This window comes from Oryzias melastigma, linkage group LG19 (genome assembly GCF_002922805.2).
Source record: "Oryzias melastigma strain HK-1 linkage group LG19, ASM292280v2, whole genome shotgun sequence".
Classification (NCBI taxonomy): domain Eukaryota; kingdom Metazoa; phylum Chordata; class Actinopteri; order Beloniformes; family Adrianichthyidae; genus Oryzias; species Oryzias melastigma.
Window position 1 is genome coordinate 19,435,932 of NC_050530.1, and position 19,914 is coordinate 19,455,845.

General features: G+C 35.2%; 1 protein-coding gene across 3 annotated transcripts in view; it reads left to right on the plus strand.

The window, feature by feature from the left end:
• LOC112154544 (transmembrane protein 150A) overlaps positions 1-19,616 on the plus strand; it is a 32,764-nt gene extending 13,148 nt beyond the window's left edge. Inside the window, exons 4-8 of one of the 3 annotated variants that reach the window (XM_024285564.2) lie at positions 2,610-2,696; positions 4,920-4,987; positions 9,976-10,103; positions 15,935-16,112; positions 18,896-19,616. In XM_024285564.2, the coding sequence (XP_024141332.1) occupies positions 2,610-2,696; positions 4,920-4,987; positions 9,976-10,103; positions 15,935-16,112; positions 18,896-19,128 (694 nt within the window). In that variant the 3' untranslated portion in view covers positions 19,129-19,616. Of the gene's footprint in view, positions 1-2,609; positions 2,697-4,919; positions 4,988-9,975; positions 10,104-15,934; positions 16,113-18,889 lie in introns of all 3 variants that reach the window. The other 2 variants (XM_024285563.2, XM_024285565.2) reach the window with 2 other exon arrangements.
• Positions 19,617-19,914: the final 298 nt, after the last annotated feature.

Consider the following 19,914-nt stretch of genomic DNA (forward strand, 5'->3'; position numbering starts at 1 on the left):
GGGCAAAAGCCCCCGACAGCATAGCTCCTGAGATCACTCAAGCACCCAAACCCCTCCACCACGTTAAGGTGGCGGTTCAAGGAGGGGAACATTAACAATATTTGCTAAAATTGGCCTAAACATGAACATCTGTGAACATTTCAATTTTTTATTCTGAAAACAACTTTTTCTGTTTGTTCCGGTGTTTGCAGTACAGTTCATTAGTCACCTTGTGTGTCAAAACTGCCCAGACAAGACAAATAGGCAGGGAGGGACGAGAATGAACTGCTGCATAGAAATGTGTTGCATGGCACAAACTAGAGTTTATAAAGAAAAGGTAAATAATGTTTTCCCCCCCCAGGGAGTGAGGTTTTGGGGATAGTGTAAACTGAGGTTTGTGGTGTCAAGAATGCAAGCAGATGGTTGAAATGAAAGAAGGAATTCAAGAAGATTAGACATTTCCAGTTTGAAAAAGACTGAAAACAGATTTAAAATGTGTGCATTATTCTGGGATAGAAGCAGCTTTATGCCTGTTTAACCCCTTAACACCTGAGGCATTGCCAGTGATGCTTAAACGCAAAATCTTTAATATGCTGTAACTTTTCAACCGTTTACACGATAATTCCAACAACAATATTAGACCGGAGGGCCGGATCCAGCCCTCTGGGCTAATATTTCAGCTACATGCTAGCTGTTTTGGCTAATTTAAGCTTCTGCTTTTTACATTTTTTAGGCTGTTTTGGAATTAGGCTAATTTTTAAACACTAGCTGTTTTGGCTAATTTAGGCTTCTGTTTTTTTACATTTTTTAGGCTGTTTTGGAGTTTAGCTAATATTTGCACGTTAGCTGTTTTACCTAATTTAGGCTTTTTTCAGTTTTTTAAGATGTTTTGAAATTTATCATTTTTTACGGCTACTTGCTAGCTGTTTTAGCTAACCAAAGTATTTTTTAGGCTAATTTTGAATTAACACTAACATCTTCAGCTATCATCACTAGCACCTTCAGCTATCATCACTAGCACCTTCAGCTATTATCACTAGCATCTTCAGCGGCCAAATTTAGCTTACAGCATTCACACTAGCATTGTCACAATTAATGCTATATATCTAGTTCATAATTATCCTAAAAAATATGTTTTTAAAGTTTTAAAAATGTAGTTTTACAGTGTTCAATAAATGTTTATCCTGTTCGGCCAGCGAGCTAAGGTGTGTTTTGGATTTTGCCCCCTGTGGTATTGAGTTTGACTCCCCTGATCTAAACCAATAACATGGCTGCTCTCTTCACAGTCTTCCTTTTTCAGTTTCAACCTCTTGGTCCTCCACTCTGCCTGCTGTTCTTAAAGACTAACTAAGTTTAGAAATGAAAACAAAATAAGGAATTTCAGCAATATAGCCAAGCTTGTCCTTTTTAGGCTTTTCAGGCTGAGAAAATGTTTTAAGCCAAACATTCATACTGCTCCAACTAAAAGCTTTTATTTAAAGCCAAACCTCTTGTGCTTTTATGAAATACCTGGTGTTCTTAAAGGACAACTGATTTCGGAAGTATAAAAAAAAATAGCAATATAGCCACTTGTCCTTTTTAAGCTTTTCAGGGTGTCTTTTATCTTCCTCGCCAGAGTCATCCTCAAATTAGAGGTTATTTTTATACTTGTGAGCCAAAATCATCATATATAATCCTTAAATTCCTTATAAAATGCAGATTTTATTTTTTTTGCAATCATTAAACAATCAAAGATTAATTGATTACAGAATCATAATTGCAAAACATTGATCACGGTTAAAAGGATAATGGAGGAGGAAGAAAAATGTTTCCTACTTCAAGCAATTTATATAGTAACCTTAGATAGTTCTTGCAGTTTTTGCATTTTATACAATATATTTTCCCTAAACTGAAATCATAAAAACTGTAAAGAAAATATAGATTAATTGTTTAAAGCCATGCATTGATTGTGTGGACTCTGCACAAGTAAGATGGACAAAAAACATGTTTTCTGTTGACACTTGCAGTCCTCTTACTGATGTCAAAGATGCAAAGGTCAGTATGTGTCATGATAAAAGGGTACAAGAGGTTAAGACCTTTATCGATAGATCAATGTGTAAAGATGCTTTTTTTAAAGGTGAAGACTAAACACAAAAGTTTTAAAACATTTATCTTGAAATTAACTTGAAGGAGATCCATAAATCGACAAATGTTGGACTTTTAGCCTCAAATAATTCACAATTTAGATTTAAAAAATAGAATAAAAGTGGCAAACTTAGAAAGATTGAAACAAAAGTTTTTAGTCTTTTTTATTGTGTGTGTAGAAAAGTGAATCTGTTCTCAAGCCTAAAAATTGTTTATAACTTTTTTTTAATCTTTATTTACATAAAGTGATGCTTAACCACTAACAGAGCCTTACACATTTGCTTGCATGAGTTGTCCTGTTTCATGAAAAATTCATGTTTGCGTCTTTGAAGTTAAAGAAAAGCAGGAACTGAGATAAGACTTCCTAAACTTCTGTCTACTGTTAGATAACTGAGGTCCAGTGTGTCTAATCAAGCCAGCATGAGCATTAGCATTCAAAGGAGTGGAGATAACATCATTTGTGTGTCTGCAGACCCACAACAGTGTGAGCATGTGTGTGTTTGCAGGCTGTATAATGAGTCCTGTGAAGAGCCTCTTCCACTGCAGAGAAGTCCTGTGCTGTGCTGCACTCTGGACAACGTGCCGCTCATCAGGTAAGTGAGTAGCTTCTGCAGGTGCGCCGGGATGACCTCAGAAATATTCATGTAAGGCGCTTGCCTTTAGAACTTATGGTAAATCTAGTTCACATGTGTCAAAGTCAAGGCCCAGGGGCCGGATCCGGCCCTCCACATCATTTTATTTATTGTTGTTAATGGCTCGATGTTATCTTGCGCTTATTTCTAACTTGTATAATTTTGGCAAAATATATTTTTATGGAGAGTAAAATATTAAAGTTATTTAAGGTTTAAGTTGATTTATTCTGGAATAATATTCCTGCCTTTTTATTATTCAGAATTATGTTTAAAAAGTTATTGTTTTAAAGTTTTAAAAGTTGTCATTCTGCTAGATTTTTGGACTATTTTGGCATTTACTAAGATTTTTTAAGCTATTTTAGAGTTTAGCTGCTATTTCAGCTACATGCTAGCTGTTTTGCTAATTTAGGCTTTTTTCATTTTTTTAGGATATTTTGAAGTTTAGCTATTTTTTTCAGCTACATATTACGTGTTTTGACAAACCTAATTTTTTTCCAAGGGTTTTTTGGCATTTCGCTAATATTTCAGCTGGTTGTCAGCTTCAGCTTTTTCAGCTATTAGCTCCAGTGATTTCAGCTATCAACTTTAGCTTCAGCGTGTTCAGCTACCAGCTTCAGCGTTTTTAGCTATCAATTTCAGCCTTTTCAGCCATCAGCTTCAGCATTTTTAGCTATCAGTTTCAGCATTTTTAGCTATAAGCTTCAGCATTTTTAGCTATCAATTTCAGCATTTTTAGCTATTAGCTTCAGCATTTTTAGCTATAAGCTTCAGCATTTTTAGCTATCAATTTCAGCATTTTTAGCTATTAGCTTTAGCATTTTTAGCTATCAATTTCAGCATTTTTAGCCATCAGCTTCAGCATTTTTAGCTATTAGCTTCAGCATTTTTAGCTATCAAATTCAGCATTTTTAGTTATTAGCTTTAGCATTTTTAACTATCAATTTCAGCATTTTCAGCTATTAGCTTCAGCATTTTTAGCTATTAGCTTCAGCATTTTTAGATATCAATTTAAGCATCTTTAGCAGCTAAATTCAGCTTGCAGCATTCACACCTAGCTCACAGGTAATGGTATGTATCTAGTTCATAATCATGTTAAGGTTACGTTTTAAAGTTCTAAAAATCTAGTTTTAGAGGTTTCAATAAATGTTTATCTTGTTCGGCTTTTGGCCCCTTGTGTGATTGAGTTTCCTGCTCTAGTTCCTCTTCATTTATGTTTTTTTTTTTTTTAAATCCACAGACAGCATGAACTTCTGAACTGAACTTTTCTGTCTACATTTTATTAAACCATATTCACAAATGTCAGGAGATTAAATAAAAATGACCAAAAATAACAAGTTAATTAACTGTAACAGTTTTTTGTCAACTCAGGCTGAACTTAGTGATATCACAAAGATTTGTAAATGCAGTTTTTCATAAACAGAACTGTACAGCAGATCGCCAAAACTGATGTACACTAAAGCATAGCAGCATGAAGTTAACTTTAACTTACATTTTAATAACATTTAGTGTCAAATTGAGTCCCACCACAGCTGTAGTACAACATTTTTAATCAATATTTGTGGCCGAAGTTGTTTAAAAATAATAACTCATCATGAAATTTTGCTTTTTTTCAAGAGTACGACTTATTAAAAAAATTAAAAAAGGAAAAAGAAAACTCCACATAAATATTGATGCACTTTTCATTCTAATAAAATTTCTAAATTATTATATTTTAAGCTCTGAAACTGTATTTCATACACAAGTTGCTTCTACCCACATGTTCATAGTGTTTTTCTTTTGGTAAACTAAGATTTTTTTTTTTTAAAGAGAACAGTCAATATTATCTAATTTCCACAGTAAAATATTTTTAAGGTTAAAAAAGAAAATTAAAAAAATAGATTAAAATACATTTAACCAATAAGTTTCTAAAAGTATGATCAAGTAAATAAAGTTCTGGAGTCTGAACACAAACAATTAATTAAATATCATCTTGTCCCCATTTTAAATCGATACAAGTATTTGCAAATGAAATATCGCGATATATCGCTTGATCGTTTTTTATCCCTAATGCAATAAAGTAATAAAAAACACATTTTTTAAGCTGTTTCCAAAAGAGCAGCACAATAAGATCAGAGTTTAAACTCATTGCCCTCCAGCCCATAATACTAGTGAGCTTTAACCCTCTCCTGTCTGTTTCCTGTGCAGTAAATGTGGAACTCTCCCCCCTGAAAGTTGCTTCTTCAGCCTCGTCTGCAGCACGGGATCCTTCATGGGTGAGTGTCGGTCAAAAGGTGTTACTTGCAGGAATGCATTAAGGAGGTTCGGCTGCAGAAACTTCAGCATCGATCTTGACTGAACCGCAGTCCAAACCTCAGGCTTGTTTTTCCAGCTGCAGAGACTCCTGCCAAGTCTCTACTTCCCAGAATTCACTGCCAGGCGCTGTTTTAGCTCGCAGTCTGAGAGAAAAAAAATCCATTCCATACCATGAAAAGGACATGTCCTTTTTATTTTGTTAATGCAACCCACAAGCATTCAGCCTTTGACCGCTCAGTTCTGCTAGGTCCTAAAACAGCAGTGTTTTGGGTGGTCTCCTCTGAGTTCAGGATCGTGTGCTGCTTGATTTTTTTTTTTTTTGTCTCCATTTGCTTTATAAATATTTGTGAGGATATTTACCTTCTAGGAAGTAGGATTTCAAAGGAAAGGCTTGCCAGGCTTTTAAAAGGGGAGATGTTTTCCAGAAGTGGCAGCTGCTGGATCCTGGATCACACACAGCTCAGGGGTGAAGCTTTTGCCAGCAAACGAACAAAACTGATCTTTGGAGAACTCAGAGTAAACATGATTGTGCCACTTTGATGAGGAGGTTGAGTTCTTTTGGACAACTTTCTGGAGAGCAGAAACACTGTATTTGTACCACTAAAATCTCTCATATTTTGACACCATCTAATTGTTTACACACATGCACATTTGATAAAAAAAGGAACTAAAATAAATTTCACATGAATGCCCTCTTTAGATAATTAAAGGTGTTCATTTCAGAGCAAATTGTGAAATATATCTTGGATTAAACATAAAAGGACATTTTTAAACTGTACACAAGATGACAAAAAAATGTATTTAACGTGAGAAATACAAAACCATGTTTGTGTTGTTGTATGGAGCTCTACAAATGGACAAAATGCTTAAAATTAATTAAAAAATGCAAACAGGAATTATATATTTACAAAAACTATATATATTTATGTTACTGCATCAGTTATTATGATTAACCGGAAAATCTTTTCAAAAATTGACGTTTAGATGCTAATTTTTTTTTTTTATTGATTGACTGATTTTTATTTTTTAAGCACAATTAAATCAACGATAAACAGAAAAAAAGTTTTAAAAAAGTGGGTTGAAGGAAACGAAATTCCACCTGCAATCTTACTATATTTTATGCACAAATGTATACATATTAAATATATAATCCGTATTTACATAAAATCATCAAAAAAATGTAAAAAACATTAAAGTGTCTGCTGATCTGTGTGGAATCTTCCTTCATCTGCAGTGTCTAAAGGTGTTGACATTCAACTCCACTGCAGCCACTCATACACATATACTACATTACCCATAATCCACCAGTCTCTTTGACACAGGCTTCAAATCTATGAAAGCTATGGAAAACATGAACTTTTCTTCAGTAAAGGTCACAGACAGACTGCTGAGCGTAAATCAGAATAGAAATGGGATGTTTGAATTTAAAGACAAAAAAAGTTGGACACACATGGAGACAAACTTGCTGCCTATTTTACACAAACTGACTAAACTTTATTTAATCCAAACCCTGAAAAAATACAATTAAGAAAGAAAGCTAATAATCATTGATGTAATATTCTTTAATCTAAAAAAATGGTTGTGGAGAATCTCCCACTGAATAAAGTCCTGTGTTCTGTTTAAAAACATCTGTGGAGGCTGAAGAAACACAGGATCATTTGAAGCCTTTATTTATCAAGAGCTTGTGTTTGACTTCTTCAGCGCAAATACCTGCTTGTGCAGTTTTTCTGAGAAAATGTACTGAAAATAGACCTTTCCTCTGTTCACATTGTATACAGTTAAAGACAGATATACAGTGTTCCCTTGTTCATTACAGGAGTTATGTTCTAAAAATAACCTCTGAAAGGTCAAATCTGTGAAGTGGGATTGTAAATGATTTAAAGCTGTAAAATCACTCACTACACACTTTATACACTTCTCTTAGACACAGATTTTCACATTTTTCTGTCTTGTTAAAAGCTCAAACCTTCATAGAAAATTAGATTCAGTATTACAGAATCAAACTAAAGATCTGATCGCCATTTAAGATTTCTATCAATGAGGCAAACTGAACACATTCTGTACAGGATACGTAGTACAGAGGAGAATGATTGACAATGATCGATAGCCAATCAGGATGCAGAACACTGTGTGCTGTTAGATCAAAGCAAACAAACAATAAATGTGCAAAATTGCGCTGGAAAAAATGTGTGAAACACTAAGATTGTAAAAAGTGACCCACAATATAGTGAAGTAACACTTATGTATACAGTTTTTGGGTTCCTAAAAGTGTACGATGGTTCTAAGGGGATAGTTACTGTCATTGGTTGAAGCAGGGGTCAGTAACCTGAGGCTCCAGAGCCACATGTACAGTAAAAAAAATAAAGTAAAATAACAAGTAATAAAGTGAAAAACGTGACCTTAAACTTTATTCTATCCATTCACAAACAGTTAAAGAACATCACACATCACTCTGCAATGTTCCAACAGTCCATAAAGCGGTTCGTACTTTAACAAAGTCGAGCTATAACATTTTGAAAGATTTGTGATCGCCATGTACCACAAAAAAAAAAGAAATCAATGAGGTCAGCAATAAAAAACAACATTTATATTCAAGGGTTATTAGGCAGACTTTCTATTTTTGAACAAATTGAATTATTTAGGTGTCCCCTTATGCTTAAAAACCATTTAAAAATAGCTCTGATTTAATTTTGGTTTGTTAGATTTATGCCTTTCTAGCAGAGATGCACCACAAACTGAAAAAGAAACTATTTTTACTCTTTATTTTATCCTTTTTGCTACATTTAGATGATCTTATATGTCACACAGGGAGTCTTTTATTTTGAAAGGATGTCACAGGAACCTTTGTCAAAGTTAAAAAACATTTCATGTTTTGAAAAAAAAGGATATTTTTATAGAGTGTTTTTTATGCTTAAAAAACAGGTCATTTATATGTATTGTAATAGGAACAATAATATAAAAACAAATCAGTATATTAATGCTCTAAAGAGTGAGCTTAGACTTTGTGGCTCCTGATTGGTCAGCGAAAAATCCACCCAAATGTCTCTTAAGTGTTGAAGGTTGCAGACCCCTGAGATAAAGCTAAAGCCAGATCTTAGTTGTAAAAAAAACAAAACAAAAAACACAGATTTTTCATTTTCATTATATTAAACACATCTTCCATGACACAAAGCTGCAAAGCGTGTCCAGACCACCACACTACCACCACCATGCCTTACTGTCGCTATGGTATCTTTTTGTTAAATGCCCTTTGCTCACTCTTCAGAAAGGTTTTTTTTTTTTTTTTTTACCTCACCGCATGCGTATATTTGTGCAAACGTTTTGGAGAAGATCCAAATGTGTTTGTCAAATGTGAGTTTTTGTCAAGATAAATAGTGTTTCTCTGTGAACTCTCCCAAAGATCCATTGTAGGCTCTTTCTTTCCTTTACATCAGGGGTGTCAAACTCAATCACACAATCTGAAACACACCTTAGAACTGAACATTTATTGAACAATCTAAAACTAATTTTTTTAAAACTTTAAAAATGTAACTTTTTTACATAATTAACTAGATAAATAGCATAATGTGCAATAATGCTAGTGTGAATGCTGTAAGTTGAATTTGGCCGCTGAAGATGCTAATGTTGATAGCTGAAATCACTGTAGCTAATAGCTGAAAAAGCTGAAGCTGATAGCTAGATGAAATTATTAGTTAAATACAAAATTAGCCTAAAAAAAACAAACAAAAAAAAACCTATGTTAGCCAAAATAGCTAGCATGTAGCTGAATTATTAGCTAACTCCAAAATAGCCTAAAAAAGCCAAAAATAGTCCACAAAGCTATCAGAATGAAAATTTTTTAAAACCTTAAAACTGTAACTTTTTTAACATAATTATGAATAATAAAAAGGCAGGAATATTATTCCAGATTAAGAAAACCTAAACCTTAAATAACTTTAGATATTTTACTCTCCATAAAAATATATTTTGTCAAAATTATACAAGTTGGAAATAACATCAGGTCATTTATAACAATAAAATAAAATGATTTGGAGGGCCGGATCTGGCCCCCGGGCCTTGACTTTGACACATGTGCTTTACATTATATTTCTTTTTACATTATATTTTCTTTTTTTTTTTCTTTTTTTTTTGAGGCGTCCAGTAGAGTTTAAATCATAATCAGTGAAGATGCGTTTATTTTATGATATCAGGCATACAGATATGGAGATACATAATCATGAGAGAGCGGTTTCCATGAGTGCCAAAAGTAACTGACAGATCTGAAGAAGCTGAAAAAGAAATATTTGTTTTTCTTCTCTTGGTGAAACAATACTGTTTTTTTTTTCTGTAACCAGACTTTGAGCTGGGAGAGAAAGCCACAAGTGGAAATTTCCCCAACATCAAAAACATCTCCCCGTTTTGATTCTGCTCCCATAAACAATCCTCCATCGGCGTTTCTGATGGGAGTTTGTTTAACTCTGAGGTGTGGCGGGATTAAAGAATAGAAGAATGGTCATTTTTTTAAGGGGCTGCAGATCACAAAGTCCATCCTTTCTGGGTAAACCCTGCAGTCCAGAACATGGACTCACGCTGACCACGTGCGCCGGATCATCAAAACCTGCGCCGCTGGACTGCCAACATCATAACAGCCGCTCTCTGCAGCCTGATTGGAGGCAGATGTGAACCCCGTCACATGGAAGTGTGGGAGAGCCGTGTGACACGGCGGCGAGGCTTTGAAGGAGCTGCAGGATAAACAGACGGCAGGAATCTGCTCACATAAGATCTGCAGCATCACCGCTTCATTCTGAGGCTCAAAGAGAGGAAACCAAAACTTTCACGTGCAGCAAAAGACAATCTGACAAACTCTGTGTGAAGAAGATGTGCTGCACTGCAAGAGGCAAATGGTGGTCACACCAGATACTGACTGGTTCTGGGTCACATTTCAAATCATCTTCTTTTGCTCCTCCAGTGATGCTGGTCGGCCTGCTTCGTTACGCCCACGTGATCGAGAAGCACCACAACTGTGTCCTGAACACGGCCGGCCTCTCCACCGGCTGGATTTGTGCCGCCGGCCTCATCATGGTGGGAAACTTTCAGGTGGGTTTAAATCTGCCCAGATGAAGGTTTTATCCTCTGATATGAAACTATGGTGATGTAAGTTATCGTTCCCCTCTGCTTTTTTCACTCAGTCACCTTCATCGTTCACTAAATTAAACTGAATTGTGTTTTTATGTACTTTGTTCGGTGGCAGAGAACTGTAACTGCACACAAAAAAGTGATCACAGAAAAATAAGAAAGTAACTGCAAACAAAAAAGCTGCAATGGAAGTCGATGAACAGGGATTGTTTTTGCCCACAGACACACCAGGACTGGATTGTTTTTTTTGCCTCATGTGACTTTTTGTTTAGTTACTCTTTAATTTTTGCTGAGATCACTTTTTTGTTTGCCGATTATTTTTTTACTTTTGAATAGTTTCCGTTTTTATTTACAGATTATTTTCTTTAATTTTTGAACAGTTTCCTTTTTTGTATGCATACAGTTTTTTTGAAACAATTTTACTTTTTTATTTGCATACATTTTTAAAAAAAAATCATTTTCCTTTTTTGTTTGCATATAATTTTTATTTTTTTTTATTTTGAATAGTTTCCTTTTTTGTTTGCCGACATTTTTCTTTTGAACACTTTTTTTTGTTTGCTGATTTTTTATTTTTATTTTTGAACAGTTTCCTTTTTAGTTTGCTGTTACTTTTTATTTTTATTTTTTTTGCTGTGATAGCGGTTCTCGGCCACCGTAACTTTGAATAGACTATACAAGCAGATATGCAAAATGAAAATCTTAACACTGTTTTTTCTTTTAGCATCATTAAAGCATAATTAATTATTTAGTTTAGGGGTACATTTCTAAACGATATCTGTCTAGGAATGAGGCAAACGATTTCAAGCAAAGGTACAACTGCTTCTTAAACCTAAATCTATATTTAACAATCTTTTTTGTTGTTTTTTTATGTCTTACTGGATCTAAAATATACATCAAAATAGAAACAACTTAATACAAGCTTTAATAAGTGCAGAAGTAAAAGAAAAAATACGTTTTTGAATTTTTGAATTTTTTTTGTTTGTTTGTTTCTTAACATTTACAATGTAAAATTAGCCTAAAGCCAAAACAGGAAAACGTTTTGGTTAAATGAGTCTAATGAACACCAGAGAAGTAAAAAGCTGTCTTCAATGATCAATACTGAACAAAATAATTAAGCATTAAAGATTATTTTAACCTTTTAACAGCTGAGGCGACGCCAGTGACGCTTAAACACAAAATCTTTAACATATTGTAACTTTTTAACTGTTAACACCATCATTCCAGTAGATTCTGAAGGAGAAAAGCGATACGGTTGTCATTTTGCTCTGACGTTTCTGATTTAATTTTAGAATTAAAAATGCCAGAGATTACATAAAACAATCCCATTCCTGGAAAAGGCTTTAAAGCAACAAATAAACAGTTCCTTCCTGTGAAAAAGCACAATGTTCATACTATAAGTTACATAATTCTCAGTGACCTCACTGTCAAGCTGCCTCTCACTATTGTGCGGCGACTTTCTTAGAATCTGAGCTGAGGGTTTGATCATACCTGACACGTGTTTCAAAGTACTGGAAAGTCGTTTTGTTTTGTTTTGTTTTGTAGGTTGTGGAAATAGAAAATCATTATTTTTATCAATCCATGAGTTATTTTCACATTTTACTGAACAAAAATAAAAGATTACAAACAGTTATTGACCTTTGATGCAGACTTTATTATGACCTTGGTTGAAACTTGTTTTTTTGGCATTAATGCAACAGAAACACAATAAGCTCAGATCATTTTGCCCTTTTTATCAAACATACAGATAATGACCAATTTTTTTAAAAAAAGGAGTGATTTAAATTACATTTGTATTTTGCTGATAAGTGCAGTGACTTGATAATCTTTGTCATTTTCTCCGTCAAACTGACATCTCAACTCTGCTCGGTCATAAGGTGTGTGTGTGTGGGGGGGGGGTCACCCTCCTCCATCGTAGGCTTCTACTATGCTGTACAACCAAACCCACGCACACTGTGTACAAGTTCAAATTAGAGTCTAATACATAATAAGGAAAATTTTGTAAAGACACGATGAATCCCCTGTTACTCGAGAGATTTTGTTTTCAGACACAATATCCATATGTCATAATTTTTTTATTATTATTATCATGTTAAACATATGGTTTTTGTTCTAAACATTTAAACTCTGCAGATATTTAATACAAATGGTAAATGCAGAGGGCTGCACGGTGGCGCAGTGGTTAGCGCTCTCGCCTCACAGCGAGAAGGCCCCAGTTCGAATCCCGGCTGGGACCTTCTGTGTGGAGTTTGCATGTTCTCCCCGTGCATGCGTGGGTTTTCACCGGGGACTCCGGTTTCCTCCCACCATCCAAAAACATGCTTCATAGGTTAATTGGGGACTCTAAATTGCCCCTAGGTGTGAATGTGTGTGTGATTGAGGCCCTGCGACAGACTGGTGACCTGTCCAGGGTGTACCCCGCCTTCGCCCTTCAGTAGCCGGGATTGGCTCCGGCACCCCGCGACCCCGAAAGGGACACAGCGGTCAAGAAAATGGATGGATGGATGGTAAATGCAGAGATAAGTTACAGGTTACTATCCCAAAGTCAGATGCAGCATTAATCAAGTAACTGCAGCTCTACAGTCAAAGTGCCTCCATAGGTACAGTGTAGTGCAGTGTACTGTAGTACAGTACAGTACAGTACAGTTTAGCATAGTACATTACAGTACAGTCTAGAATAGCATAGTACATTACAGTACAGTGGAGTATAGTATAGTATACTGTAGTACAGTACAGTATAACACAGAATAACATACAGTAGTACAGTATAGGATAGCATAGCATGGTACATTAAAGTAGGGTATACTACAGCATAACATAGTACAGTATAGAATAGCATTGTACATTACAGTACAGTGGAGTATAGTATACTGTAGTACCGTATAGTATAGCTTAGCATAACATACAGTAGTACAGTATAGCATAACAAAGCATGGTACATTACAGTACAGTACAGTGGAGTATATAATAGTATACTGTAGTACAGTACAGTATAACATAGCATAGCACATTACAGTATAGTATAGCTTAGCATAACATACAGTAGTACAGTATAGCATAGCATAGCTTAGTACATTAAAGTAGGGTATAATACAGTATAACATAGTACAGTATAGCATAGCTTAGCTTAGTACATTACAGTACAGTATAGTATGGCATAGCACAGTACAGTTTAGTATAGCAGAGCCTAGCATAGTGCAGTATAGCATAGCACAGTACAGTTTAGTATAGCAGAGTGTAGCATAGTACATTAAAGTAGGATATAGTACAGCATAACATAGTACAGTATAGAATAGCACAGCTTAGTACATTACAGTATAGCATAGTATAGTACGGTGCAGTATAGCATAGCATAGCACAGCACAGTACAGTATAGTAAAGGATAACACATTACAGTACATTATAATACAGTACATTACAGTACAGTGTAGTGTGGTTTAGTGCATTGCAGTAACTTCAACCTCTCCGTCCTATCACGCATAACTGAGAGCTCTCTGTTTACACACCTTCCTGGTAGCTTACAGTTCCTCACACCACCAAAGTCAGAGTTCTTCTCAATATTTGAGAGCACTTTTAGGATGTATTCAGACATTTGGTTTGCCCCCTATAACCTGGAACAATAAATCCTGACCAACGACTGAAGAGATCTTTGATCATGTGTGTTTTTATTTTTTTGAAGCAAAAATGTCCATTTGAAGGCAGTCTGAATACAGACCAAAACGCAAGAATCAGGACTCGATCCAGACCAAATTAAGCGGACTCGATCTGGACCTACAGACGTTTCCGGTCTGAAGAAACAGTCAGTTAGTAACATAGTCATATATAAACTGGTTTAATAGTCTTTGAATATGAAAGTGAAGCCTGAAGAGATTTTAAAATGGAGAATAGAGCAGGACAAAGTCAAGTTTTATAGAAATAGACATAATCAACTTAGAAAAAAACCTTTTAAACCAGGCGGTCTTTTAATATCAGTGTACATAGTTTTCTGCATTTGAGTTCATCTTTTTATTACTTTTTCTCACTCTTATCAATCAGTAATCAGTATTTTCCTCCATTTCATATTTTTGAAGTCGCATTAATGATATCTTTAAATGTGGTAAGGCCCAGAGAACTGTAATGTTTCACACTGACAGTGCAGAGAATGTCATTTCTGATCTCTGACTCTAATTCTCCTGGTTATTAGTTCCTAAGTTCAGGCTGACCTGCCGTTGGCTTCTTCAGTGGAAAACGACCTTCTAAATGACCATCATTACGGTTTCCTGGCGCAGATGATTCAGTTCTGTTCTCTTTCAGTCAGGTGGTTACTCATGTTGAGTCAAGATAGACTTCAGGTCTGTTTTTTATCAGCTCTGTTTTCTTCTTGTTTTTCTGTGCATTATTTCTCATTTTTCTTCACTTTTAGACATTTTTATGACTCCTAAAAAAATCTCTGAGATTTAAAAAAAAATTGAGGCCAAAGACTTTTTAATAATTTTTTTTTCTGATTTAACAAATTATTTTCAGCATTTGACATATTTCGATTTGGTATAAATCAGTTATATTTTCAATATGAGATCACTGGATTGATAGAGTTGATTCAGTGTCTTGGAGTTTGAGGGTAGCAGGTTTAATGATGGACTTTTGGGGACTTTACAAGGAAGAAGAAAATTATTTATCTACAGAAAAAAAAATATAGAAGACAAAGAAATAGAGAAAATATTTGTAATCGGAAAAATCTCAACAAGTAACTGCTGACGTTCTTATTTTATGTGTTTATGATTTCTTAACCGTCATACAAAGTCCAGGTTTTTAATTCTCTGATTTGTCCCAGATAACACGAGTATAAAGAGGAAAAACTTGATGTCTGCTGTTCTTCATGGGAGAACATGTGTAGGATACTGAAACAGAAGGGACAGTAGGGGGTCAGCCAGACAGAAAGTATTATATTTAACATTTTTTCTATTTAAAGTAAGCAAAAATTACTTAAAGAAACGACGTAAACATCAGGACACTCTTGTCGTTTTTCAGTTTTTGTCTGAATAATTCTCAAAAACTCATCAGCAGTTAAAAAACCTTCATCTAAGGAGAAACTGGGTCACCAATCTCATTTATTTAATCACATTTGTCCCCATTTGTCACTTTAATTTTGAACGGTGCAAAAACTTTGAATTTAAATATAATTTTCTTCATTTTCTCTGCATTTGTTTATAATTTTATATTGTTTTCCAATTGCTTCTTTTTGGCACATCTGGCGTTCCGTACCTCACTTCTCCTGATTGATCGCAGTTTGTAAGAAATCATTTAACAATAAAAAATTACTAGTATTACGTTTCATCACTGCACTGTGGTGTAGTGGTTAGCACTCTCTCCTCACACCAAGAAGGTTCTGGTTCAATCCATTTTTGTGTGGAGTTTGTGTCAAACTATTTATTCTTCTCTTGGAGGGGAAACCATCCACTGGAATTTCACTCAACTCCAGACTTATTTCTCCTTTCTTTGTTGTCCAGTTTTCTCACAGGTCACAACAAAAGATGCATGAGGATTTTCTTGGAACTTCCTCCACAGTCCCAAAACTGTTGATAGATTGTTTGATGCCTCTAAATTGTCTCTTTGGTGAATGCGTGGCCCTACATTGGACTTCCAAACAGCCCAGAGCGTAGGGATAGGCTCCAGCAAACCCACAGGATCAATCAGGAGCTTTGATCCAGAAACGCTTCTACAGAAATGCTAATTGCAGTTCCGGGAACTGTATTAGCCTGCAGACATTTTGTTTGTTTACTTCTGCTTAACTCTTCTTTTTTATTTGTGTTTGTCAGGTGGATTTTGCCAAAGTGCTGCATTACGTTGGGGCTGGCGTGGCCTTCCCGTGCAGCATGTTGTTCGTGTGTCTCCAGTCAGCGCTGACCTACAGACTGGCCAAAACCCAGGAGGAGTTCTGGATGGGTCACCTGCGCATTTGCATCACTCTGATGGCTCTCATCGCTTTAGTGCTCAGTATCCTTTCAATTTGTTACTGTTTACAACTGTTAGTAGCACAAAAATAACAGACTAACCTGTAATTGGAACTAGGGCTGCCATGATTAGTCGACTAATCGTCAACTAATCAACTATTAAAATAGTGGACGACTAATTTAATAGTCGATTAGTCGTTACTTTATTTTATATGGAGTCAGAGTGTAGTAAAGTTAAAAGTTATAATGGCCTTCTGCTAGATTATTGGATTATTTTGGCACATATTGAGGGTTTTTAGGTTATTTTTTGGTTTAGCTAATGTTTCAGCTACATGCTAGCTGTTTTGGCTAATTTAGGCTTTTAAAAGTGTTTTAGGCTATTTTGGTGCTTGCTTGCATTAATACTAATATTTTTTCTGTTTTTTTAGGCTAATTTGGCATTTTAATAATATTTTAGTTATTAGCTTCAGTGTTTTCAGCTATCAATTTCAGCATCTTTAGCTATCAGCACTAGCATCTTTAATGGCCAAATTCAGCTTACAGCATTCACACTAGCATTATCACAGGTAATGCTATATATCAAATTTTTAGTTAGTTTTAGGCTTATGATGGTTGAGGTGTGTCTTACATTCACTTTGTGCATGACACGATTAGTCGACAAATCGAAAAAAAATTTTGGTGATTATCGACCATTAAAATAAGCACTAATTTCAGGTTCTTATTGCCAAAATACACCTGAACCAGGTTATCAGCAGCAAGTAGCAAACGTGCTGGTTTACTAATCTAATTTGATTTATTGTTCTTGATTTGAAGACAGCTCCCTCTAAAATGTTGAACTCCTTTTAAGGCTAAACTTGCCCGTCAACGCCACCTATACGACTCCAAAATCTAAAAGAAGCCCTAAAGTGGGACAGTTATATTTAACTGAAGTTAATTTCTTTAATATGAAAAATAACTGGTGAAGTGACAAATAAAGAGACTTTATTCAGGAAGTCAGGAAGGAGTCAGGAAGGAGTCAGGAAGGAGTCTCGAAGAGCAGAAACACTAACCCCCCAAATATAACAAAGGCACAGATTCATGTTTCAAAATCTTTAAATAAAGGATGGGCCTTATTTTTGCTAACTGACTTAAGTGAAAAAAACTTCACAATTGAGTTTATCTGTGCCTCAAATGTCTGCTCAGAATTAATCAAGTTCACAACATGAGGTTCAGGTTTCACATATTTGCTTAAAGAGCCCAAATTAGCAGTGAATGACCATAAACTATCACCTCTGTCTTACTGTCATTTAGGCTAAAAAAAATATTTTCATCCACAACTTTAAATCACACAGACATTTATGGAGTATATGAAAAGAACGAGTGTTCTTTTTGAGGGAAAAGACACCATATTTCCTGATTATGTAGCTAAGTTGTAATAAGTAGAGGGAGAACAATAGAGGGCCTAGGACTGAACCTTGAGGGACCCCCACTTCAATAAGGGGGCTGGGGAGGACATTTGGTCCACAAGACGGACACAAAAAGTTTGTTCATGCTGATAGATTTAAACTCCAAGCCACTGTTCCAGACGAGAGACGGAAATGTCATGATCCACTGTGTCAAATTAAAAATCCAGGTCAAATTCCTCTAAATTTGGTGTTTTTGTTGAAGTGTAGAGAGAAAATATTGATGTGATGACCCAAATTATTATTTTTGATTAACTTTATCAGACACTGAGCTCAAATTTATGTTTATTCCTTATTTTCCAGCAGAAGAAAAAGGCTTTTATCTTTTAATCCGTGCTGCCATCTTGTGTTTGGAATTATAAACTAAAAAGAAAAATCAAAGCAGGAAGTTTGAAACTTGGGAGATTTCTATTGAAATATTAATCGTGTGAATACTTAGTACACATTCACACAATAATTACTCTCCTGCTACTTTCTGTGTGGTTTTTTTTTTGGAACGTAAAAACTCAATCACACTTTCAGTGATTTCAGCAATCAGTATCAAAACATTCAGCTCATTCAGTAAATTACTACTTGTATTTTTGGTATTCATTAAGGTTAAAGTTTTTGAAATAATGAATATGTGGCCAATAGGAAATGAATGACAATTGTTTTCAAGATTTTAAGTAGATTAGCAACAAGTATATTCATGGACAATGTTTTCATCTTTTATAGTAACTTTCCAAAAATTTGGAGTTTACCTAATATTTTATACCTATTTATACATAGCTTTTTTGGCTAATTTGGCATTTACTGAGGTTTTTTTATGCTACTATGGAGTTTAGCTAATATTTTAGCAACATGCTAACGTTTTTGGCTAATTTCTTATCTACTGAGGTTTTTATAGGCTAAATTAGAGTTCTAATTTAGCAGCAGGTTAAAGTTTCTTAGTAATTTAGTTTACTGAGGAATTTTAGGCTATTTTGGAGTTTAGCTAGTATTTAAGCAACGAGCTAGCTTTTTGGATAATTTGGAGTGCAGCTCACATTTAAGAACACATCAAATATTTTTGTCAAATTGGCATGTATTTTAAGCAATTTTACTGCAAATTTTTCATAAATTTAGTTAAACTTTGGCGCTCTTTAAAAGTTCTTCAACAGAATTTCCAGTCTTTTAGCCAATTTCATATTTTGCAAATAGCTTTTAGATTTTCAGTAAATCCCTTCATCAGTTAAAGTAAATTGCGTCACCATTTTCAGCAAAAAGCTTCTAGTAAGATTAGAAATAATGCTAAAGTGTTTTAGAAAAAACCTGCACATTTGCTGAATATTTTAGTAGAAACTGTTTTTATTTTGTGCATTTTTTTTTCTTTGCCTTGTTCTCCTTACCTCTTCACCAGGTGGAGTCTTCTTTTGCCAGGAGAGCTTTTCTCTGCAGCACACCTCGGCCATCTTTGAGTGGATCTACTGCATGTTCATCATGGTCTTCTACGGGACGTTTGCCTTCGAGTTCAGGGGCATGTCGGGGGACACTCTGATGGTGCTCTCCAGAGGAGGCAGTTTCTCCTCCGCTGAGCAGAAGGCGGAGGCCGCAGGAGGCGCGGGTCACCCTCAAACGGACAATCTGACGATCCTGTAGTGAAGCTGGAGTCAGCCATGCTGGATGTAACCTGGAAGAGCGTGATGTCGGACGCCACTTTTGCACACAGACCAAAACACAGCTTTCCTCCTCAGCAGTTTACTGCCTGCACTGACTACAGGACGGTTGCATAACAGCACACGTACCTTCCTGAGCACACATGTGCTCGTGTGTGTTTGTTTGACTTTTCCTTCTTGTACGACAGGCCTCCCTCGGCGTGCTCGGCGGCCGGGATCGTCTTTCATCCAACAAACAGCCACTTCGTTCATTGTTCTCTCAGGAAGTCTTCATACATCACAGTTTCCTTTTTTTGACTCAAAAAAAGCCTTAATATGAGCCAGAAACATGTCATTTATACCAAGTTGCTTTTATTATTTACAATAACAAACGGCCAAAGCATTATCATTATGCATATAAGCTCATCTCTGATGTAAAAGCTGTTCTAACTGCTGGTTATTGAAGAAAAATAAAACAATTTACAATTTTGACACAGAAAATCATTTAAAAAACAACTAACGATATTTCAATCAAACTATTTTTCATAAAACTCAAATCTACACAGAAATATAAAAAAAAAAGTTTCTACTTTTTTCAATTATAAGTAAATCCGCTCACACAGAGGAGTGTAACTAAAAAGAGACAAAACAAGTACCAGTTTGTGTTTCCACTGATCATGTCCCACACATAACACACCACATTTATCCCTCACAACTTCTATTCAATTAGATCAAGTAGAAAAACCTTAAAAATAATCATTTACGATAAAACCTGCAGGCTTTCTGCAAC